Genomic DNA, 25,451 nt, shown 5'->3' on the forward strand with positions numbered 1-25,451 from the left:
GTTGAATACAGTATATTCATATGTGTCAGTGATTTCATGTCAATTCGGCGAACATAAACATAAATGATGGTGGTGAAGATGATGATTAAATTAGGATTAAAAATCGAGAGCCGGGCTGCATTTCCTCCCGTTCGTTTTTTTCGAATAACAAAATGATTTTGTTAAATAACAACATGGTGATGTTTTGTAAATGATTACATGTCTCTTATTTAGCACAGTAGTATGATATCCGTGACATATGGATCTTAACAAAGTTCCGCTGTACATCCAAAATACTGTATCTCACTTTATTTCACATGAGCTCCAGTGTGGAACCCCACTGCACCCCCTGGTGGATCAATGATCCATTGCAGCTGGCTTCATTAAAATTACATTTATCTATCACGGGTGCGGTCTCAAGTCAAGCTGGAGGTTTTCCCTTGAGCGAGGGCAGATCACGTACCAATCACGGCCCTCGCGTTTCAAACTGTCTGAAATGAATCGCTACATCTGTAGGGCCATCGCAAATTTGTCCAATGGCGCCAATGGCGGCCATTTTGAAAATGGCTGCCATTGGTTGTTATTTTACCAGTAGTTTAGGATCTAGACCACCTAGGATCTTGATTCTGGTGGCTAATCCTACATTTTCAAGGATGCATTGGTACTATTTACAACATGCTAGAATGTAGCTAACTATATGTATCTAGTATTCAGGCAAAAAACAAGGATTCTGGCTCCCACAGACCGGTTACATAAGTCCATTTCCTTTAGGAAAGTACCCCTCATATCAACTTGTTACCTGTATAAAAGACACCAGTCCACAGAATCAATCAATCAGATTCCAACCTCTCCACCATGGGCAAGACTAAAGAGCTGTCTAAGGACCTCAGGGACAAGATTGTAGACCTGCACTTGGGATGGGGAATGCATTGGTACTATTTACAACATGCTAGAATGTAGCTAACTATATGTATCTGGTATTCAGGGAACAAAATACACAGTAAACATTTAACATATTTATATGGTGAAGTCATACATGTTACATAATATATATGAAATATTAAAGGTTTTCAACTAAATGCAGAGTTAGTTCTGAAAACACAGTCCACCACAGTGGCAAAGGGCACTGCACTGAATTGCTGCCTTGACACATTTGCATTGTCCACTGCAACCCTTTTTGCATCCACATCGGAGGAGTTCACAACAGGCCTGGTAATGTGGTCCAGTAAACTTCCCATCCACCTGTGGCCTTCCTCTTCCACCCCCAGTCACCTGGGGATGGGAGTTCAGGGGCTGCAAACATCATCTGTCCCCAGCAGTGACCAGCTTGGAAGGCAGCTCTCTTTGTGTGCTGAATCGATGCTCACTTCTCTACTTCCCCTCTTCTACGACCAGGCCAAATATGTGGCCATGATTCGTCATTCCATCGATGAGGTAAGTCAGGCATTAGAGATTCTGAATCCTGGTCAGATCACTCTGGATCAACCTCTATACGCTGTGGCAAAACAAACCCAGTGGAGCTGGCCAGCAACTCACAGTGAAGATCATTTTATTGTGATGTTTGTTGGGTTTCACATTGAGATGGCAGCACTCAAGGTACTTGGCGACCTTCTGGAGGGGTAGCGGGTGGAAAAGAGCAGTGTCATGTTCCCAGTTCCACTTCTGGTCTATCATCCTGCAGCTGGAAATAGAGTTGATGATCTATGTGCATTGTGCGATCAATAAGAGAGGCCGACTTCCTACTCTACATAAATGCCTTGACCAAGATTGTGCCTTGGTTCATTTCATTTAATTTCAAACCTTTATTTATGCAGGTGAATCCCATTCAGATCATTGATCTCTTTTTCAAGGGTGAGCTGAAGGGTCCTTTCCCTGGGACACACCCAATATGCCGGATGGATACCAGTCCACTTACGTGACATGATTGTGCTAAAAGATAACCATCCTGATGTCCATCAACAGTTTCTGAAAGGATACTTTGCTGTGAAGAAGACGACACGCAGCTTCTCTGCTATTGACATTGACCAGGCCCACAAGCAGAACAATGCCTCTGTGAAAGGTGATGGTGGTGCTGTAGGCCTGACAGAGAACCCTGCAGCTCTGCGATGCTGGATGGTGTCTGGCCCCGAGATGGCATGTGTGGTTGGGGAGTTTAAGGCCTCCACTGAGAAGAGAAAGAAGACTGACACCCTGCACCATGAGCAGACTAAACATGCACAAATGGCATTTGCACAAGATGTTAAAGCACTAATTGGTGCTACATAAGACATGGGCAATCCATTCTGTGAAATAAGCAGTGAATATCTTCTTGTACTGGATACTAGAGACCTTGCAGATGCAGCAGTCATTGACACTCTGAACCAGATTGAGAAACTCGGACAGGAAGGGTATGACACCTACAGTGGAGGAAATAAGTATTTTATCCCTTGCTGATTTTGTAAATTCACCCACTTACAAAGAAATGAACAGCCTATTGTTTTAATGGTAGGTTTATTTTAACAGTGAGAGTAAGAATATCAAAAAGAAAAACCAGAAAATGAAATTATATAAAAGATAAACAATTATTTGCATTTAACTGTGGGATATAAGTATTTGATCCCCTTGCAAAAAACAAGGATTCTGGCTCCCACAGACCGGTTACATAAGTCCATTTCCTTTAGGAAAGTACCCCTCATATCAACTTGTTACCTGTATAAAAGACACCAGTCCACAGAATCAATCAATCAGATTCCAACCTCCCCACCATGGGCAAGACCAAAGAGCTGTTTAAGGACCTCAGGGACAAGATTGTAGACCTGCACTTGGCTGGGGGTTGGCTAAAAACATTAATCAACAATCAATCACCCTCGGTCTTGGAATCCACACAAGATCTCGCCCCTTGGGGTATTGATGATCATGAGAAAGGTGAGGTATCAGCCAAGAACTAGAATGGAGGAACTTGTTAATGATCTCAAGGCAGCTGGGACCACAGACCCAAGAAAACTATTGGTAACACACTACACCATAATGGATCAAACCCTGCAGCGCCCGCAAGGTCCCCTGCTCAAGAAGAACATGAAAGGCCCTTCTGAAATTTGACAATGAATATCTGAATGATTAAGAGAAGGCTTGGTAGAAGGTGATGTGGTCAGATGACACCAAAATGGAGGTGGAAACATTATAATTTTGGGGTGTTTCTCTGCTAAGGGGACAGGACGACTTCCCTGCATCGAGGAGAGGATCGACGGGGCCATGTACTGTAACATCTTGGCCAATAGCCTCCTTCCCTCAGCCAGGACACTGAAAAGGGTCATGGATGGGTCTTCCAGCAGGACAATACACCTGAACATACGGCCAAGGCAACACAGGAGCTGCTAAAGAAGAAGCACATTTAGGTGATGGATGGGCCTAGCCAGTCTCCAGACCTTAATCCCATAGAAAATCTGTGGAGGGAGCTGAAGTTTTGAGATGCCAAGAATCAGCCTCAACACCTTAAGGATTTGGAGAGGATCTTCAGAGAGGAGTGGACCAAAATCCTTCCTGAGATGTGCACAAACCTGGAGACCAACTACAAGAAGTGTCTGACCTCTGTGCTGTCCAACAAGGGTTTCTCCACCAAGTACTAACACATGTTTTGCAAAGGGATCAAATACTTATTTCCCACAATTTAATGCATATCAAATTGTATATTTTATATAATGTACATTTCTGGATTTTCTTTTTGATATTCTTACTCTCACTGATAAATTAAACCTACCATTACAATTATAGACTGTTCATTTATTTGTAAGTGGGCAAACTTACAACATCTGCAAGGGATCAAATACTTATTTCCTCCACTGTATGTCAGTGAGCGCCTGGTCGAACAGAAAAAGCCCATCAAAGATCCCATTAAAAGTAAAAACCTCCCTCTATTCAGCCAGCCTCCAGTCCAAGATAAGTCCATGTCCCAACAACAGCTCTCATCTCTGAAGAATGACTGTTCTCTGTTCTCTAGGCTGTACATTGTATCTGAGATACGTGATGGAAGTCTAGATGAGTTTTTGGGGATTAATTACGTGAAATATAATAAACTTGAAAACCAGGCATGTCCATCATCATTGTCACAAATGGGCAAACTCAGAACTGGTACCAAGTCAGACTTGGTGGGCTGTTTGGAGGAACTGATTTCTTTACAAGACAATGCATCCCACCACACAGTTAATGCCTCATCCTTGATGGGGCTACTCTTGTGAACATGCTACGACCTGATGCTGCTAAGAAGTTTTTTTATTATGCGCAGAAAGCATTCTCACCATACATCCTGTCTCAGCTGGAGCATGTCTGCAGAATTGATGTCATGTGGGATGAATATTTCCCCGAAAGTCTGAAGGCTGAAACACGCAGCAAGCGAGGGAAGGGAGTTCATAGACGCGTTGAGCCATCCAGTGTCATTCCTGGAAACTGGCCAGAGTTTCTGCGCATTGAAGACAAGAAGGCTGAACTGTTCTTCTTCCTGGCAACCAGTGTGACAGCCCTCAACACTGGCAAACAAATAATCAGTACTTGCAACATGCACACATGAGGAGGCTCATACCCGCATCCTACTGCACCTAGGAGATGCTGTGAAGGAAGGGTATAGCAAGGTGTCAATACGCACAATTGACACGGATGTGGTAGTAGCCTACTGGCAATCACAGCAGCCCAATCGACCCAGGCCTGTCGTGAACTACTCCTGAATGTGTCAAGGTAGCAATTCAGTACACTGCCCTTTGCCACTGTGGTGGACTTTGTTTTCAGAACTAAGTCTGCATTTAGTTGAAAACCTGTAATATTTCATATATATTATGTAACATGTATGACTTCACCATAATAAATATGTTAATGGTTTACTGTGTATTTTGTTCCCTGAATACCAGATACATATAGTTAGCTACATTCTAGCATGTTGTAAATAGTACCAATGCATTCCCCATCCTTGAAAATGTAGGATTAGCCACCAGAATCAAGATCCTAGGTGGTCTAGATCCTAAACTACTGGTAAAGTAACAAATGGCCGCCATTGGCGCCATTGGACAAATTTGCGATGGCCCTATAGCCAAAAATCTTCCTTAGGGCATGCTCTAACAGTGTGCCAAATGTCATGCTTTTATCATCAAAAGCACAATTCTTTCACATATCTGCTGGACTATGAGTCCGTACTGTGTGTGTAAATGTACTTGTGTGGTGCAAGAGGGGAAGGGGGCTAGAGCTCGTTTTGGGACTCGACAAGCAGTATCAGCTGCATGATGGGTCGACAGAGTGTGCTGGTTTTTGTTTGTACTTCCACTTGTCGAACATAACTGGCAAGAATTGCGTTATTCGTCCCATGAGCCAGGAATTTCTTGGAACATTTTCGTCGATGATAAGGACAATGTCCCCAGTAAGACTGTTGGTTAAATCTGGGCCTTGGAGAAGACGTGCATTCAGTGATGTGCCCTGGTAAGTTGTACCACAATCAAAAACCACCCTCAGTTTACGCCTTTTTGGATGGTACATGCCGTGGTGTGGAATATACCGCTTCCTTTTGCTTTGATTTGCCTTGTCTTTTTGTTCAGGTGTCATTCTTATGGCAAAACCTTTATCAACAACGTCCGCCATGAACTCTTTGTCCTCCTTGTAGAATTTGCTGTTTTGTTGGAATTTAGTTTTTTGGTTCAAAGCTCTTTGTTCAGCAACACGTCTATTATTGGGAAAATCAAGTCCTTCTTCCTTTAATGCGAGACACTTTCCATGAACTTGCTGCTTCAACAATTCCTCGATTTCTTTTTTGTGACCAACTTTTTATTGTTTTGTCCTCACAAAAGGGACTTATACAGATACAAATTATATAGACAATATAGACCAGGGGTTCCTAACCTTTTTCTCAACCCCAAGAGTCCCCCCAAATGACTCCTGTTGGAAGTTGCGGCCCCCCACCCCCCCTTGTGTGTGTGTGTGGGGGGGGGGGGGGGGGGGGGGGCGCAACAGCGGTAATTAAAGTTTCAAAGTCTCAAAAATGCTACATCTACTGTCACAAACTGGATGAATGTGAAGTATTTTGTTAAAGGAGGATGAAAGCGTAATTAAGGAGCACTATTGGAGTGACTTTGATGGTTATTGGACTCAGGATTCATTAATTTGGATTCCCGCTGTATGAAGAAATGAAAGGATGGAAAACAATGGAAGTGGAAACAATTCACAAAAGGGATTAAACTGTTTAAAACACATGCTCAAAGTAAGCCGGATTTTGCCGATGTGTTTATGTGGATTCAAAAGTCGTAAATAATCTACAAAATGGAGGAGACCGATCTGATCGGAGCAACTTTGACAAATAATCCAATTTAAACCGGCATGGACAATGACTATGTTTTAAAAATGCGCTTATCCAGAAAAGCCTGGTTTGGAAACTTTACGGGCAGAAGAAACATTTCTATAGAAAGAATTATACATTTCTTTCTTTTTATGCCTTTAATACTAACTTGAATTTTTATTAAAATTAATTAATCAATTATTTTTTATATTTTATTGTAATGTAGATACAAGGCTTTTAGTGACAATCATGTATTGCCTTACAATTATCAGGGTTCATACACTTTTTCATCAATGATTTTCAATGACTTTTCCATGACTTCTCAATTAACTTTACCTAATTTTCCATGACCAAAAAGAAATGACCACTGAAAATTGTTTATTTTAACATGGAACAGGAAAATAAGGTCTGCATATGAAACATGTTGTGCCTATCTAAAACAAATCAAATAGTAGGCTTACTAGCTTCTACACGCTTAAAGCAACTGTTATGTAGTCAGGGATGCAAACTCATCAGGTACTTTATGAAAAAGGTGACAAGGATCCGACCCCCCCGAACCCACGGAATATCGGCTTTAAAATGAGGAATAACAGAGGATTTTAGAAGTCAGAAGAACTAAAGCAGCAGTGTTAATAATAACAGAAACGCCAAAGAGTCACATCTAATAGAAATATATGAAAGCATTTATTTTAATTGTGTAGCAGTCAGTTTATAATTTTGTAAAGGCAGCACTGTTGAGCATTTTGAAAATGTATTTTCATGCCTCTGTGCAAGGCTTAGTCTTTTTATCTGTATAGCAACTGGTGTAAACTAACTAAGTTCATAAACTCAACAAGTACTATACGTGGGTACAATTTTGAGATACTTGTACTTTATTTAAATATTTCAATGTTTTGCTACTTTGTACTTCTACTCCTCTACAATTCAGACGTAAAAGGTCTACTTCTACTCCACTACATGTATTTAATACCTTTAATTACTTCACAGATGTGGATGAATGATGTGAAATATAATCAAGTGTTAAATCAGACTTTAGTTCTACCTGGGTTGCGGTCGGATAGTTTAAAAATCAGCTCCTAAGTTCTAACCCTATCTCCTATTCCTTGACCTCTGAGTGAAACGTCACGGGGTTAAGGGATAGTGGATAGGAGAATTCAAAAGGACTTAGGAGAAGAGACTGCGGTACTTTAGAGAATCCAAATGCACTTTCACTATCCGACGTGTTTATGATGCGCCAGCGGACCTCATTGCTGCTGTGGGGAAACTAATGAAACTACAGTGTTCTATACAACGGACTACATGGATGTTTATTAAGAACGAGGGACTACTGTAAACTCATCTAGAGACTCTGCACCATGCTCTGATGCTGTTGTTTTATGCTTTATGAACGTGGACAACAGAGAAACATATTCTTCATGACCAAAGTTGGAATTGAAATAAAAAAGTAAAGTGAAACTTATGCTCGTCAACCTCTCCCTCCGGTCCACATTAATACAAATGATCCCAATACGTATGATTGTATGAAAATATCTTAAAATAAATTCAAATTTATTTATTATAAACGTTAGTCCTAAACATCTATCACTGTGTATATCACCATTCAAACATATTTTAAAAGTTGAACAAACCCCACACAGCTCAGTGAAATGTTGACTTTATTTGACAATTTCAGTCAAAACTAATGTTGATATTTATCTTTTTGATTATAGTACTGATGAACGTTCAAAACAAAGCACTTTGGCAAGTTAGCACATACGTTTTAAAATGCTTAATAAGCACCGTAACTTTCATGATATAACTTCTCTGTCATAATCGTTTGTTTCCGTGAACGGCCGACTGTTGTGTGTCTGTTTGACGGCAAATGCTGCGGCTGCAAGGCATTGTGGGGCAGCATTTTTTCCTCTCCTTTCGGTTAGGGAGGTCCAGTGGTTCCTAAGCTAAAGGAGGTTATAAAGGAAGTTTGAAACCTCCTTTCCTATCATTTTAGAGAATTCGAACGGCACTTATCATGGCTGCCACTGAGGGACTTCCGGGTCATTTCACTCCGTTAGGAAGGTTCCTAAGCTAAATGGACTATTCGACTTCAGCCCTGGAGTAAATCCACAAGCTACCCTGCAGTATACTGTACAAACTCATTCAAACTAGCTGCACCTTTACCAGCTTTGAGAACACTTTAATGATCAATCATTATAAAACATATATATTATTCTGAAATGGACAAATCTGCACAATGATTACTTTTACTGTCGCTACTTTAACTATATTTTGATGATAATACTTTTCTACTTTTACTTGAGGAACATTTTGAATGCAGGACTTTTACTGTGATAGAGTATTCCTCTGGTACTTCTACTTTTACTCAAGTACAAGATCTGAGTACTTCTACTTTTATTAAGTACAAGATCTGAGTACTTCTACTAAAGTACAAGATCTGAGTACTTCTACTTTTACTCAAACACAAGATCTGAGTACTTCTACTTTTATTAAGTACAAGATCTGAGTACTTCTACTTTTACTTAAACACAAGATCTGAGTACTTCTACTTTTATTAAGTACAAGATCTGAGTACTTATACTAAAGTACAAGATCTGAGTACTTCTACTTTTACTCTAGCACAATATCTATACTTATACCACCTCTGTTTATAGCCTATGAAAAAAACTATTAGAAAACGAAGGCTAAAGCTAACGTTAGCAGATAGTGACAATGTATACTAGCTAGCTAGCTCAACGATTCCTTAAATAATATTGAGACAGAAAAACGTTTCAGTTCACATCACGCTCTGCCCTGAACACCTGAACGGCCTGTTCTAACAGCTGTGCAGTCTGTACCACGGTGACTCAGCACAGTTAACGAACGCACCGTAGATAATGTAGCTGACCCTCATCCCGGAGCAGCAGAGTTCATCCGGCCCGACAGGCAGGAAGACTCGAGCACACAGCTCGCGCTTCATATATTAAAAAATAACACCATGCGCGTCATGATGGCACATAACAGCTCCGGACCGCAGATTATTTCGGCGATTAGATAAAATGTAAATTATATTTGACGCAACTTTAGTTACATTTCCATGACTTTTCCAAAACTTTGGGAAAAATATTGTTTTCCATAACTTTTCCAGGGCCTGGAATTTGCATTTTGAATTTCCATGACTTTTCCAGGTTTTCAATGACCGTACGAACAATGAATGATATGTAAATGGGGCGTGCCCCCCAGGTTGGGAACCACTGATATAGACAATACAAAAAGAAAAAGAAAAGACAAAGAAAAAAAAAAAAAAGAAAAGATTCCTCGATTTCTACAACAGAAATTCTGTTTGCTGTAACGACTGGCTTAATCCTTCCTAGAGGTCCATTTATTGTCCAACCTAAAATGGTCTTAACGGCGTACGGGCCATTCCCTTGGCTGTTTATGACTTTGCATGGCTCTAGAGCTTTTGGCGCGTTACACCCAATTAGCAAGCCAACCTCTGCATCAATTTGTGGTATATTGACCTTTTTCAGGTATTCCCATTGTTCCACGTCCTCCTGAGAGGGAATATTTGCCTTTCATACTGGTATTTTGTTTTGGGAATAAACAGGTGGAAGTGCTACATACTGGTTACTTTCAAGACCACATATTTCAAGGTAACATGCAACAGATGTTTTAGCTGACTCGTTGTTCGTAGGAGTATCTCCGTGTTGCGTCCAGTCACTTGAAGCTGCTGTAGAATGGACTGTGCAAAAGGTAGCCGTACTACCTGGTTCCAGAAAGGCGTATGTTGTTATGATGGTATTACCCTTTTTTGTTTTCACCTTCACAGGAACGATAGCCAGGGTGCCTTCAGGCTCACCGGCCCCAATATCCTCCTCCCGTGAACCATCTTTATCCATATCCACTAAAGCATTTGCAACAGTCTTTACCTTTCCTTTGCTCGACTCTATATTACTGAAATGCAAAAGAGTGGGGTGTGTTAGATTGCACTATTTACAGGTATGTCTTCGTTTGCATCCTTTACTCATGTGGCCCTTTTCCAAACATCCAAAGCAAAGTCCTCTGCCTCTGAGGAATTCCTACATCTCTTTGTGGGTGTTTTTGAGAATCTGATTGCAAGCAGAAAGATTATGTTCTCCTTTACAGTAGATGCATCAGTTTGATTGGGATGTGTCACTGTGTCGGTTATTGCTTTCTTTCCGAAGTATTGGGGATACACTAGTGGCGAAACCACTTTTATAAAACTCTGGAGATCTCTGTTTGAACCTTGTGCTGGGAGTGGCAGGAACGAATGTGTAGCTTGTTTTTGCTGATGTATTTGGAATTTCCTTTAAGTTTCCGAACACTGGATGAGATGAATGATGGTTGACAAACTTCACTAGATCTTTCAATTTAACTCTACTGTTGTTTCTATCTTGTATATCGCAAGCTTTAGCCCTCCAGTTTTCTCTCAGTTTATATGGGAGTTTAGAAAGAACAGCTCGCATGTTGATTGGGTGATCCATTTCCTCCATGTATTCCACACTATCCATTGTATTGAGACATCCATTAAGAAACACAGCAAAGCTTTTTAAAGCTTGTGGATCCTCAGATTTAATAGATGGCCAATTAAGAGCCTTGTCGATGTCGCGATAAGATATTCATCTCCATAATGATGCTTCAACAACCTTTTTGCTTCCGTGTACCCTTTGTCAGATTGTATACTGTATATTGGCAACTGCGCACAAGCTCTCTTGGTTGGCCAATAGTGCATTGCTCTAAAAAGTAAAGCCTGTCCTTACTGATATATTTTCTTTTCAATACCATGCTCAAATGCTCTTATGAAGGACCGATAATCCAAAGGGTTTCCGCTGAAGGTAGGAATGTTGAGCGGGGATAATGAAGAAAGTTTCTGTTGCTTTACCATTGCTTCTGTTATTATGGTCTGTTTTTCCATGATGCTTATTAAGTTATTCATATTGCCCTTTCCCGTGCTAGAAGACGTGCTGGATGAGGTTGAACTTTCGGGACGTTGTGGTATGAATTGTGTTTCACTATTAACGGCATTTGCAGTTTTATTGATGTTTGTTTTATGCTTGTCAGCATTCAAATGAAGTTATCCCAATATTCATTCATTCTGTCTCCTGCTTGGTACATGCCTGCATGAGAATCCTACATTCCTTTGATTACACTTAATTTTGCAGTGTTTGCTGCAATATCTGTGTGAAGAAGACGCAAGTTCCAGCTATTCCTTTCTTGCCTTCAAACGAGCTTCATCCTTTTCCAGTGCTTGCTTCTGAGTCAGCTTAGCAGCTCGTGCTAACAATTCTGCATTTCGACAGTCCAACATTATTTTAGCAGATGTGATAGAAGACCGAGAGGATTTCCTTGAACTTAGTGAATGAACACTCTTTACGTTTGAAATACTGTCCTGAGGTGCAACACTCATATGTCCTTGTCTGGACCACATTGGACAAAGAGTAGTAAACTCTTCCAAGGCAGCTGCTTTGGGGTTTTACCATTCGTCCTGATCCATTTCCACCTCTTTCTCCTCCTCAGTGGACATTAAAGCTTGAACAGAATCATTTAACTCTTCAATTTCCTTGCGTAGTTGTGTAAACTCACTTTCCATTTTTGACTTAACCAGTTCCACATTGCTGACATTTTCCATTAATTGATTTAGTTTATTTTCCTTGTCAATGCACCCAATTTTGCACTCCTTAGGCGCGTTCACACCGGAGTACTTTTACCCCGTACTTTTCCAGATTAGTTCCGTTAGTACCCCTGATGTCGCGTTCACACCAAAAAGAGTACTTAGTGCCGGGAACTTTTACCCCCAGATTTCAGTGCCTGCTAGAGAGGTGGTACCCAAAAAGTACCAATTTCTATTGGCTGGGCGAATTGCAAACCACGCCATGTAAAACTCCCAAAACGTTTTGTTAAGCCGCCATTTTATTATCCTCGCATTAGCATTAGCCCAGCGCAGAAACGCAGAGAGAGAACACAAAAGAAAACATGGGAGCGGTGGAGATGAGGAGGTGTCGGCGATTTACTCGGAAGGCTTCAGTAGAAGCTGCTGGGAGTCCCAGCAGCTTCTACTGAAGCCAGTCCCCAACTCCGGGGACTTCCGGCCGGGGACTTCGGGTGGCAGTATACGCCGTGAAGTTGTTTGCGGCCTGCCAGTAAACCCAAAGCAGAAGAAGAAGAAGTGACGTCAGCGGCTCATTTGCGTTATCTTCCCTCAGGGAAAAGTACTCCTGTGTGAACGCGATTGGTACTTAGTGCCCTGGGGTAATAAGTGCCTGGGCACTAAGTGCCGGCACTAAGTACGGCAAAGTACTTGGTGTGAAAGCGGCTCTTGATGATTTCAGTCGTTTGAGCCTTTCCATATACACATAGTCAATGTCAATGTCACTTTCCAAGTCTGCCATTTTTGTTCAAGACGACACATTTATTCCTTCCTTTTACTTAATTGTTTATGGACTTTCATTGTCTTCCCTTGATTTCCATTGCATTTTGTAATGTTTTCCGAGAGTTGAGATGTTTCCAACAGTCTTTGAACGCTCCACAGCAGTGACGCGTTACATACTGTACGTAGTTGGAGGAGGAGTGATTGTTACCTTCAGTCATTCACATTTCACAACACCGTCGTTCCAGGAAGTAGAAGCCATAGTAAAATGAAGGCGAGTGTTTGACACACTGTTATGAGTTCTGAGTTCTTGTTTTCAAAACAAACATTTCCACGGATCAGCGCTCATCAAGCTGGGTTTTTTGACGAATAAAAGAGCAATCAATAGGCGCTTTCACACCGCAGTACTTTTCCCACAAAGGTTCATGAGAACTTAGTTCATCAGAACTCTTTAGTTCTGATGAACTAAGTACAGATCGCGTTCACACCGGAATAAGTCCCTGGGGGTGGATTAGGCAAATGAAGCCGCTGACGTCACTTCTTCTTCTTCTGCTGCTGCTTTGGGTTTACTGGCAGGCCGCAAACAACTTCACGGCGTATACTGCCGCCCAAGATCCCCGGCCGGATGTCCCCGGAGTTGGGGAGTGGCTTCAGTAGAAGCTGCTGGGAGTCCCAGCAGCTTCTACTGAAGCCAGTCCCCAACTCCGAGGTAAATCGCCAGAGCGCCGGCACCTCCTTATCTCCACCGCTCCCATGTTTTATTTTGTGTTGCCATAAGTTAGTCTCTCTGTGTTTCTGCGCTGGGCTAATGCTAATGCTAATAATGCTAATGCGAGGATAATAAAATGGTGGCTTCACAACACTTTTTTTGAGTTTTACGGGGCGTGGATTGCAATCCGCCCAGCCAATCAGAAATATAGCTCTTTTCTCACAAGAGAGCCACATGAGAGTCCCTGCTCTCTAGCAGGGATGGAAAAGAGGGTAAAAAGGTTCTCATTAACTAATTTTAGTTCCGGCTCTTTTTGGTGTGAACGCGACATTTCGGAACTATATCGGAACTAAAGTGGGAAAAGTACTCCGGTGTGAACGCGGCACTTTCCCACTTTCTTAAGCTCTTTTCTGTTCTTTGGTTTTAGCGCCTGGCCGCGCTCACACATCTATCAGAGATATATTCAGGGGTGCACATAACTGTTTTGCCCTGGTTCTCAAAGGAGCTGTTGCTTGGTGCTCATCCTTAAAATGAAATAAACCCTACATTTTGAGGGGGTCTTGACTTTATTTGCCAGACACACAGCACTAAACACACATGCAGAGGTGAACACAGAACACACATGCAGAGGTGAACACAAGACAACATTAGCACGACCAGTAATCCTAAAGCCGTCATCACTACCCTCCTGACTGTTCTCCTCACTGTTTTCCTGACTGTTTTCCTGACTGTTCTCCTGACTGTTCTCCTCACTGTCTTCCTCTCTGTCAGACATGGTAGCTGATGATGTAGGCCTACTACTTTCTCTCTGGTTGAGTCTGCGATTAGCTGCTTGCATCCACAAGTCAACAGATGGTTTTGGGTCGAAAGTCTCTGTTGTCATCTTAGACAAGTGGATATAATCAAATAAGTATGTGAACATAACCAATAACCTGCCATAGCCAATAACAAATGAATGTAACTTATTTTATTTGTGTTGTTCATTCATATATTATTTTAGCTTAACATTTATTTATGCATTTTTTTTTTCTCTCCAGTCTTAAAGTATATTTTTGGTTACTGTCCTATAGTATACATCAGGGGTGCACAACCAGTCGATCGCGATCGACCGGGAGATTCCCAGTCGATCGTGAGATGTGTCTAAAATTAGAACAACAATATTCTGTTTTATCGTTAATGTCCTATAACATAATCTTCCTGTGCCAGAATAATGCACTTGAACGCATCAAAGTTTTGTGATTGGCCGGCGTGACCCCATGTGTCGGGGCGTGGCTGGTGGGCAGTGGGCATACTGTAGTTCGCTGACGTTGTCCTTGTCTGTCAACAGTGACAGTCCGCACACACACAAGACCGCAATTATGGCAGAAGCAAAAAAGCCCAAAATATACAATTTTCACTCCGAGTGGGAGGATGATTATTTTTGTATCTATTCCAATTCGAAGTCCATCTGTCTCATCTGCAATGCAAGCGTGGCTTTATCGAAGAAGGCTAATTTAGGAGCGGCATTTCAAAACGGTGCACAAACGCTACGAGACGGAATTCCCTCCTAATTCTGCCCTACGCTCCCAAAAGGTGAGGGTCCTGAAAGGACAGCTAAATGCACAGCAGTCCATTTTCACCAGGCCCAACAACAAGAGCAAGGCTGCTACCATAGCATCTTATCGTGTCAGTCACGTTCTTGCGAAACACATGAAGTCTTTCAAAGATGGCGAAGTTGTGAAAGAAGCATTCCTGGAGGCTGCTGACGCACTTTTGGGGGACAGTAAAAATAACAGTAGCATTTCAACAGGTTTTTGATATAATAAAAACTCAACTTAGATACCGTTATTAATCAGCTGTACGTTTTAGTTTGTTTGAACTTATTCATTATAATTATTGTACAAAATGGTATAAGAATGCAAACTTAAATTGATTATAGTCTATTATCAATTCAGGTTAAGGAACTAGTGTTGCTTGCATCCTATTTTAAAGGCATTTATTTTTATACTCTACTAAAATGCAACAAAAAAAGGGTTTGATTCCATTCATTTTGTCTTTTTTATTGCACTTTGGCAGCAGATTCCTGTGTAGCTTCAGATCATTAGTTGTCCGAGTTGTCTTATTAGTAATTTATACTTTTGTAGCAACACTATTTGTATATAATGGCAAAGCAAGGGTTCAGAGTCTTCTCTTTTGTTCCTGTGTCGTGTGTGGCAGCACTGTTCAATGTTTCTTGAAAACATTACCCACTGTAGTATGTGACGTGTGAATAAACTCCAACTCTGCATCAACAACACTGTTGTGTAACTTCAGTTAAATACTTGTATGTGTGTAGATTAGAAAGAGGTAAGATCTGCAGTATTTTATGAAGTATTAATCGTACAAAGGTCAGTTTTATACAAGTAGAAGTGTGTATTTACCTGGTAGTATGCTGTCAGTAATGGTGTGTGTTTGTGTGTGTGTGAGAGAGAGAGAGAGAGAGAGAGAGAGAGAGAGAGAGAGAGAGAGAGAGAGAGAGAGAGAGAGAGAGAGAGAGAGAGAGAGAGAGAGAGTAGTGTTTCCCACACAATGTTGATACTTGGGCGGGCCGCCCAGGTATATTAAGGCCCGCCCAAGTATATTTCGGACCTTTTAAAAAAAAAATGTATCCGTCCGCGAGCGACGCCATCTGCGAGTGATTAACTGATGGACAATGAGCCCTCGCTCTACGTCTCCTGTGCCTGTTCGCTCTGCGGTTGATTAACTAGGGGACAATAATCCCCCCCTGTTCGCTCTGCGATCGATTAACTAGTGTATGATCCCTCGCTCGACACCTCCTGTTCGTGCTGCCATCGCGTGGAGGGAAACGAAAAACGGAGAAGACGACGTTAATTTAGAAGACGCGGACACTAAGGTAAAGTAACTATTTTCTCCTTATTGTGTTGCTGTTTTCTGACTTTGGTAGGAGATTCGAATTATTTGAAGTTAGTGGCAACTAAGAGTGTATTTAACGTAACCAGGCCAACTTTGCTGCGTGCAAGTTACGTGTGCTAAATTAAATATAAAAAAGATTATAATTTGTTTTCTCTTCGGGCTATGCCAGTTAGAAGGACACAGATTAACTTTAGCTAAGGTTAGACTGTTAATTTCCCCTGCATTACTCCTCAGATATGAGTATTCAAAAATATTTTAAGAGAATACGGCGTGAGGATGAGGAGGAGAGACGAGGAGAGGAGGAGAGACCACAGGTAACTTAGCCAATGTTAGCATTTTGCTTGCAATGGCAATAATAAATGCATAAGTCTCAATAATGATATATGTCGGTTCATTTGACCTGAAATTATACAATTGCAGTCAACAGTGAGTTGCAATGCAGAGACCAAACTAGATTCAAGCTTGTTTTCAATTCTAGCCGGTGGTCAGTGAAGATGCTGGCACAACTAGTCAGAGTACTGAGGGAGAGGCAGCAGGTCCCAGTGTGGTAGAAGCAGCAGCAGGTCCCAGTGTAGAAGCAGGTGCAGGTCCCAGTGTGATACAAGCAGCAGCAGGTCCCAGTGTGGTACAAGCAGGTGCAGGTGAACAAGCAGCACAGTTCCAAGCATCACAGACACAGACACAGACATAGTATAATAGCAAGGAGAACTCTACCATTTAAATGCAGTAATACCAATGCATTATTTTCAGATTCCAAGCATCGCCACTCAGGATGGAACCCTGATTGGCTCAAAATGCCACAGTTCAAGAATTAGCTCTACCTCACCCAGCATGGTATGAATGGCATTTGCAAGTTCATATTTGTAATAAAACTTATTTTTTGTAAGAATTAACACGTTTTTCTTTTTAAAAAGAAATGTTTTGCCGAGTCTGCAGGCAACACAAGCCTCCAATAAAGAAAGGCCCCTTAAAATGGGCTTTCATAGAAGTTGGGATTCTTGTTTTCCGCAAGGATTATATCGAGCGCCACATCTCCTCAGAGCCTCATCAATATAGTGTAAAGTATCAGGTCTCACTTGCATCAGGTATATCATTTTTTTATGTAAAGCTAATTTCTGCAACCTCTCAACCATGTTTGGCTCATATAATGAATTATGTCTTTGCCCTTGGTCTAGGCTACTCAGTGATGCAGGCTTTTGAGCCCACAGTTATTATGGAGCATGAGGCCGTCATAGGTGGATTCAAATGTCTTTACTGGCTAGTAAAGAATGAGATGGCTCACCACACCAACTACCCTAAGCTCTTAAGTTTAGCTCAGCTTTTGGGTTGTGATTACTTTGAAAATCTGAAGGTAAACCTAGTACAAAATGATGCTTGTGAAACTAAGAACTTTGACCAGCTAAATGTTAAATGATGTCTTTTTCTCAGGTGGATCAAAGAAACAATTATCAATCACACAGAATAGTGGATGAAATGCTGGAGATCCTTGCAGAGATAGTAGAGTCGCCTATTTTGGAAGAGATAAGGTCATCTCAAGCAATCAGGTCTAGAGGTTGATGAAACCACAGATGTATCTGTAAACCGCCAGCTGGATTTACATGTTAGGTGGGGTATTTTTTAAAGGTATGATGTGCATTTAAATAAAGATGTAGGCCTAGTTAAACTTAATATTTATTAATATGTGTGAAAACCTATACATTTTTATTTTAGACACCTGGATAAAGAGGGTTATGTTTTCAACCACTTCCTTGACCTGGTAACTCTGGAAGATGGGAAAGCTGACAGCGTTGTTGCTGCCATCAAGAGTGTACTACAGAAGAAGGATCTCCCGGTAGACAGGCTCTACGGACTCGGGACAGACGGTGCAGCAGTGATGACGGGTATGGAGTTTATGGTTAAATCTAATGGATTGTGTGAAATGTGTATTGTCAGCTGTTATTAAAGGAAACAAAATGACGCCCTCAACACTGCATTTAATTCTTAAACTTAGGCCGTCTGAATGGAGTGGCAAAGCAGCTCACAGACAGTTTTCCAAAGCTGGTTTCTGTAGCGTGTGCTGCTCACAGACTAGCACTGGCATGCAAAGATGCCTCAAATGCTGTCAGGTATATGGCAAACTTCAGGAACCACCTGCAGGGACTGCACCTATTCTTCCGAAATAGTGCAAATAGGTCAGCCACACTGAGTGCTGCCGCTACCACTCTTGGTCTGAACGACTTGAAAGTCAAGGTGTGTTTTCACCTATTTTCATAATACTATTGTGGTGTCATATTATTTACATATATTTTACTTACCAGTGTTTCTACTTGTTGTTAGGAGGTGAAAGATACAAGGTGGCTATCGCAGCACCTAGCCGTTCAAAACCTCCAGAGGAACCTTACAGCTGTGCTGGCTGCTCTGGCGGAAGAAGCAACCACAAGGAAGTGCCCAGTGGCCAAAGGTCTATAATGTCTGTGCCACATACCGCTTTGTGGCTGCCCTCTACCTTCAGGCAGATGTGCTGCCCCGCATTGCAATGCTGTCTAAGGTGTTTCAGAGAGCTGATGTGAACTTTCTCCACATAAAGGAGTAGGTAGATTACAAAGAAATGCATTTGATGCTCCCAGTTATTTGCATTATCCATCCTATTATATTGTTGTCTTTTTCCACATTTAGGTGCCAGTCACACTTGTTACTCTGAGGAGAATTCTGGAGGCAGGCGAGACCCCACTCCCCGGAACGTTCCTTGCTCGCCTACACCAAGACTTGGACAACCCAGGTGGACTTGGGGCGTTTAGCATTGCCGGAGAGGAGGAGAGGATCAGGAGGGGAGCGCCCCCGGGAAGATATGTGGGCCAGATTTGACAGAGATGTAAATACATCCCTTCTTACTTTTACATTCCAATATTTATTTTCCTTGAACTGAAAAATGTATAATATCATTCCAGGTCCTCAAACCTTACATCTGCAGCCTGGAGAGCAACATTGAGAGCAGGTTCCAGCATATTGAAGTGCTGGGGGCCTTCAGTGTCCTGGGTCCAAAGGCAGTTACCTCCAATGATGTAACCAACATTTCAATGTTGCAGACCCTTGCCAACAAGTTCATCCCAGGGCAGGATGCCACAGTTATCCAAGAGTGGACCTCCTACAAGCAGCATGTTCTTGAAGGAACATTTAAGGTTGGTAAATACCTAAATTAATATGAACTTGACGGTTAGAATTGCTTGTTTTGACATCTGTAAATGTTTCAATTATACTGTATACTCATTTGCCCTGCCTTGGCTAATCTCTGAAGGACAAGACACAAGCTGAGATCATGCAGCTCCTGGCCAGTGAGAAGGACGAATGGGCAGAAATATACCCAAACCTCAGCCTTCTCTCTTCAGCGGGGTTGGTCATCCCTGTCTCCAGTGTAAACTGCGAGAGGGATTTTTCTACGATGAACAGGGTACGTGTCTTGCATGTCATTCTGTATAGTTCATTTAAAACAAACTGTCTGTTTTACAGATGAAAACTGACATGAGAAACCGACTGAAAGGGGAGCACCTGGCTGCATGTATGCGGATAGCAGTCAGTGGACCAGCGGGATGGGATGAGGCGTTCTCATACACACAGGCGTTGGAGCTGTTCTTCAACAAACCTAGACGGATTAAGTGCTCTGACAAACAGTGCCATCTTTGTACAAAATGAATATTGCCATACAGTAATGTAAAGTTAATGAATAAACCTGTTGTTAAAACTTGTTGTTTGTCACATGTGTTGCACGTCACAAAGCCCGCCCCGCGGTCCGCTCACACCGCTCGCAGCCCCCCCCCCTGGCACCTTCCCCCCCAAGTATATTTCAGATCTGTGGGAAACACTGGAGAGAGAGAGAGAGAGAGAGAGAGAGAGAGAGAGAGAGAGAGAGAGAGAGAGAGAGAGAGAGAGAGAGAGAGAGAGAGAGAGAGAGAGAGAGAGAGAGAGAGAGAGAGAGAGAGAGAGAGTGTGTGTGTGTGTGTGTGTGTGTGTGTGTGTGTGTCTTTAGGGGTCGGGGCTGTTTATGTGTTGATTAGTATGTACAGGGCATGTGAGCAGGGATGCAACTATCCGCCATGACAACCGTTTTTCATCAGCTTTTTTTTTTGTTTCTTGTTTTAATTTAATTTTTGTATGTTAATAATATTGAATGTACATTACTCAAAACCCAGACCCATTCAGTAAGAAAATAATAATTACCTGTTAGCTTGTTTGGTGAGCTCCTGCTCTGCCTCCATTCTCTTTACATCAGCAGTCAGATTGGCTTTGTCCAAAGCCAGACTCCTATTCTCCTCTTGCAGACTGGACAATCTGATAAGAAAGTCATCCATCTCACTCTTATTCTTACTCTCCTGCTGCTCCAGTTGTCTGAGAGGTAAGGGCACATTTTACAGCATATTTTAACAAAACATCACAGTGTACACTGTTGAAATCAGTGCGTCCCATCACTATCAAATGCACAAGCCTACAGGTATTTTACAAGGCAAGTTTATTCAAGCAGCATGTTTCAACGCAAGACAATTCAGAGAAAACATATGCAACTCAATTCAGTGTTTCAAGAAGTTATATTAGTATTGATAATAATAATAATCATCAACATCATTATTCATTTTGAATATTTTGATCAATTTTTTTTTTTTTTTTAAACAAAACAGTTGTATAGGAATAAGATGTAAATAATAATAATAATGTATTTTACAATTATTGTTATAATTATTATAAAATCAATAACAATAATGATTTAAATTATTTTAATGATTAATGTTGTTGTAATTATTGTTATTAATTATGATTACTATTATTATTATAATAATTTACTCTTAATTTATAAACAATATTCGCCTATACTAAAAAAAAGTAAAGCGCAGGCATTTGGCATGTTTGGCAACAGCATAGAAGGAACTGTACACCCTCGAACATACAGCAAGAGAGAATGTGTGTCACCTACTTAAAATATGAAGTTCTTCTCTTTCTTGTCCTTAATTCACGAAAAAACAGTGTTCCAGTTTATGAATCATTTAAAGAAAGACATTTTTGATCAAATAAGACATTGTAGTGGTACCGTTTGAGTTTCCCAGCGATGCCACAGTGTTCGTCCCAGGTGATGGCATCCTTCAGACGGGCCTGCAGAACCTGTACCTCTCTCCCGTTTTTTAACGCCTCTCTCCTGCTCTCTTCCTTTTCTGCCTCTATCAACATCAGCTGCCTAGACACCTTGGAAACTACAGGGAGAGGATAAAGAGATGGAGGAGTAAAGTAAATGAAAGTAACAGAAAAAAGCATAAAGAAAATATGACGCATTGCTGCAGATGGAACTACCCAACTGTATATAAAAGAGTTTCAATCAGCACAACCTTCCTTTCCTGTAGTGCATGGGTCGGCAATAGGCAGCCCGCGGGGCCATTGGTGGCCCGCCAGCAATAATATTTGGCCAGGAAAATTATTTTGAGAATAAAAATAAAATATTATTTTGAGATTTTTTTTCTTTCTTTTTTTTTTACAATATCGGACCGACAGTCACACATATAGACTATAATGTCCAAATAGAGAATCTACCTACACCTGAAGAATGCTTGTTGTACTTTTATCCATGTTGAGAGTGAATGACACACAGCACAGGCACAATCTGGCAGCGGGGTGCACTGACGCTGATAGTGGATCAATAAGTAGGTGGACAGCGCGTGGTGCTGAAATAGCTAACATGCGGTTTGAAAAAAATAACACCAGCTCACTAAATCATTCAAACGCAATGTTTACTTATATGTGAACAGTAACAAAGTTCAGTCAAAACATTGACAACCAAATTGGAAAAGCCGCTTGATCATGGAGGGCGAGGGGTGGCGGTGCCAGTGGCGGTTCTACGGGGTGGCTAGGGGTGGCAGCTGCCACCTCAGAAAAATGCCTTGCCACCCCAGGTGGCAGCTTTGTTTTGAAAGAAAAGTTGTGGCTCATCGGACATTTATGAGAGAAAATCTGTAGTGTCCGAGTGCAAGTGAATGCAGCACAATACGTGAGCCTTGTAACCCCTCCCCCGGCCCTGGCGCGAGCCTGGAAATATGATTGCCGACGATTTAATTTGAACGGGGGGACAGCGCAAAACGAGAAGCATTTCGGATCCAAGTAGACGGAAGGAATGAGGTGTTTGCGGTCTACAATGACAGAGAAGAGTCTGTCAAGTTTGGCTGTAAGGCAAGGCAAGGCAAGGCAAGTTTATTTATAGAGCACTTTTCTGTACGCGACAATTCAAAGTGCTTTACAAAACAAATTAAAAGACTTTTTAGGATAAATACAGTAAAAACACATATATAATGGCATTTTACAACAGGCATTACAAAGCAAATATAATAAAATAATAAAAATAAACACCACAGGTATACAATACGTTTAAAAGGCATAGGCCTACTGTAGTGTGAATATGAGCATCTCAATTAAAAGCAGCCAAAGAGATATGTTATTAGTCTCGATTTAAAAATAGTAAGCGTTTCTGCGGACGTGCATGATTTGGGTAGTTTGTTCCAGAGTTTCGGGGCATAATAGCTAAATGCTGTCTCTCCATTTTTTGTTTTCACTCTCGGAACCGATAGCAGACCCGTCCCAGAAGACCTGAGGCACCTTGATGGCTCGTAATTATGTAGGAGTTCAACAATATACTTTGATCCTAAACCATGTAATGATTTAAAAACTAGCAATAGTAGCTACTTTAAAATCAATTATTTGGCCGACTGGAAGCAAATGTAAAGACTTCAGAACCGGACTGATGTGATCCACTCTTTTAGTGTTAGTGAGGACAAGTGCAGCGGCGTTCTGAATCAGCTGCAGCTTTCTGATGGATTTTGTTGTCAGCCCTGTGAATACACTATTGCAGTAGTCGAGTCTACTAAAGATAAAAGCATGGACAAGCTTTTCTAAGTCCTGTTGTGACATTAGTTTTTTAGTCCTCAATATGTTCTTCAAGCTGCAGCATTGAATCAAAATGCACCATAGCTTTAAATCTTAATAAGTTTGTGAGGCCTTTTGCTGAGCAAGATGGTAATCGCCTCATTCAGCTGTAATAGGCATGCCAACTTGATGCTCTGCTCACGGATGACTCGATGAGCATAATAAACTGTTAAGATGATGACCTTACGTGTGTGAATATATTTTTTTCTTTGTGGGGGTCTGCTCCCAAAAAACTGTTTTAAGTCCAGAGAAAGTCAAATAAGACGGTGCGTAAAACTTCACTGTCCAGCCAAACAAAATTAACCACTTTGATTTAACTAGGCCAGTAGGTAAGGGCTTTCCACTGGATAATAACTGCAGCGATGTATATGTTTTAGCTGAATACACGTTTTTTAACCCTAACTGATGCAGTTAGTCACTTCTTTAATATTTGTTCTTTCTGATGTAAAGTCAAGGTTGTAACTGTTTGCAATGAAGTTGTGGGGCGCTGAACTGTTCCTTTGAATCTTTTGATATATGATGGTAATTACTTGTCTTTCAAATTTGAAGGAGAGTGAACAAGCATCTTGAGGAACATTCATCATTAACTCCTCCAAAAAAAATAGTTTCTTTAATAATAACACTGAATATGTGAATCATAACAGTGATTGACAGCTGATAGGAAGTATATGATTGTTAATAATATCATATTCATACAAACTCACATCGATGAGACAGTTAATTAATGTACTTATTGCAGCAGTCTGCATAGATTTGGTACCCCTGCTGGTCTAAGAGTGAGACAAACTCATTCAGTTATTGTTCAGTTAAAATTCATTCAATTAAGCCTGCCACCTTATATATTTATATTTAAGGCTTTACTGATGTGCCACAATAGTGTCACCAAATGTTATTTAGTTAAAATATTAATATTGTGGCTTTCCAAGTTAACATTCATTGATATGACTGCGATTAAATCAGCATATACCGTAATTTTCGGACTATAAGCCGCACCTGAATATAAGCCGCAGCAGCGGCATACCACTCTCGGTTCCACTTTTACTTTTGCGCGCTACCTGTCTCACTCTTTTCCGGCCTCCAGCTTTTCCTGCTGGAACCCGCCGCTTAAAGGTGGGGGTCCGCGGACCGGCCATAGAGCCCATAGAGTTAAAGGTGTTGGCCGTTAGCTGTAAAAATCCATAGATTAGCCGCACCGTTATATAAGCCGCAGCGTCGAAAAATAGGGAAAAAGGCGCGGCTTATAGTCCGAAAATTACGGTACTTCTGCCAGGGGATGCCACCCCTGAAATTCTCCTGCCACCCTCTTGCCACCCCATGAATATTTTTCTAGATCCGCCCCTGGGTGGTGCATATGCTGCCACCCCAGTTGGCAGCTTTGTATTGAAAGAAAAGTTTTGGCTCATCGGAAATGTATGAGAAAATCCCTAATGTCTGAGTGCAAGTGAATGCAGCACAAGACGCGAGCCTTGTAACCCCTCCCCCGGCCCCGGCCCGAGCGTGGAAATGTGATTGTCATTTGAACGGGACATGTCTATCGTTTTTCCAACCCAGTTTAGATCCCACTTCCGCATTACGCAAGCATCGACGCGGCGTTACGTCACAGCATCAACCTGGCGTTACATCCCTATGGTTACATCACTGCCTCACGTGGCACACCCGCAAAATATAAGTGTGTGTTTATATATATATATATATATGTTTATAAATGAATAAATGTGTGTATATATATATAAAATAGTATCATTAAATAATGCTGTCAGATAAATGAAGTACACAGTAATAGTCAAGGTTATATTCAATATTCTGCACTTACTCCAGCTGATAAGATATTTAAAACGTCTTTTGTTTGTCCTGAAAACGACATTTGAGGATACACACAGGCTATTTATTGATGATAAAACACCAGTAATACAATCTCAGGACTCTTCGATATGGCTTTTATTACAGGATCGTTTACTTTCAGTCAACAAATCCTTTGGAAAGACAAAAAACAACTATTCAATATCATGCTTTAACGCGACCGCCGAAGATGAAGTCTATGACGCTATCGCGTAGAGCTACATCGATCCTTGCGTAATGCGGAAGTGGGCGTGGTTAAATCTAAACTGGGTTGGAAAAAACGAAAGATAGACGCGAACGGGACGGTGCAAAACGAGAAGCATTCGGTCTACAATGACAGAGAAGAGACTGTCAAGTTTGGCTGTACTCAGCATTGATTGAAAACGCACTAAAGCTTTGGATCTTTAATAAGTTTGTGAGCAGGGATGGGCATCTGTAGAATCTGGAGA

General features: G+C 41.4%; 2 protein-coding genes across 27 annotated transcripts in view; one reads left to right on the forward strand and one right to left on the reverse strand.

Annotated features, from left to right (window-relative positions):
- The window catches only part of cep89 (centrosomal protein 89), a 157,029-nt gene that overhangs the window by 85,246 nt on the left and 46,332 nt on the right, over nt 1-25,451 (reverse strand). For 7 of the 11 annotated variants that reach the window (XM_079667242.1, XM_079667244.1, XM_079667246.1 and 4 more), the window contains 3 exons: nt 21,287-21,446; nt 21,173-21,202; nt 20,425-20,592 (listed from right to left, as the gene is read on the reverse strand). In XM_079667242.1, coding sequence (XP_079523368.1) covers nt 20,425-20,592; nt 21,173-21,202; nt 21,287-21,446 — 358 coding nt within the window. Of the gene's footprint in view, nt 1-1,044; nt 2,144-20,424; nt 20,593-21,172; nt 21,203-21,286; nt 21,447-25,451 lie in introns of those variants that run through there. The other 4 variants (XM_079667241.1, XM_079667245.1, XM_079667247.1 and 1 more) reach the window with 4 other exon arrangements.
- On the forward strand, nt 15,964-20,056 carry LOC307030675 (uncharacterized protein). Of its 16 annotated transcripts, XR_013805737.1 has the most exons (11): nt 15,964-16,210; nt 16,465-16,544; nt 16,709-17,064; nt 17,145-17,581; nt 17,659-17,835; nt 17,941-18,110; nt 18,221-18,459; nt 18,547-18,798; nt 18,886-19,081; nt 19,158-19,388; nt 19,505-20,056. XR_013805737.1 is itself a non-coding variant. In XM_079667253.1 (10 exons), exons 7-10 carry the CDS (start codon nt 19,058-19,060, stop codon nt 19,718-19,720), a joined length of 354 nt encoding a protein of 117 aa, XP_079523379.1. In that variant the 5' UTR covers nt 16,217-17,064; nt 17,145-17,581; nt 17,659-17,835; nt 17,941-18,110; nt 18,221-18,459; nt 18,547-18,798; nt 18,886-19,057; the 3' UTR covers nt 19,721-20,056. The 16 variants fall into 16 exon arrangements, 1 of the variants encoding a protein (XP_079523379.1); XR_013805738.1 differs by lacking the exon at nt 16,465-16,544 and having other exon boundaries at nt 15,965-16,210; XR_013805739.1 differs by having other exon boundaries at nt 15,970-16,210; nt 16,465-17,064; nt 19,505-20,055.

Source organism: Notothenia rossii (genome assembly GCF_949606895.1).
Source record: "Notothenia rossii genome assembly, chromosome: 2".
In the NCBI taxonomy this organism is placed as follows: Eukaryota; Metazoa; Chordata; class Actinopteri; order Perciformes; family Nototheniidae; genus Notothenia; species Notothenia rossii.

What these genes read in the sequence shown, in the direction of transcription:
- LOC307030675 (XM_079667253.1), top strand. Translation starts at nt 19,058, where the DNA reads ATGTGGGCCAGATTTGACAGAGAT. An exon ending in GGGCCAGATTTGACAGAGAT is followed by an intron (nt 19,082 to 19,157) that starts GTAAATACATCC and finishes ATATCATTCCAG; the next exon opens with GTCCTCAAACCTTACATCTG. An exon ending in TTCTTGAAGGAACATTTAAG is followed by an intron (nt 19,389 to 19,504) that starts GTTGGTAAATAC and finishes TAATCTCTGAAG; the next exon opens with GACAAGACACAAGCTGAGAT.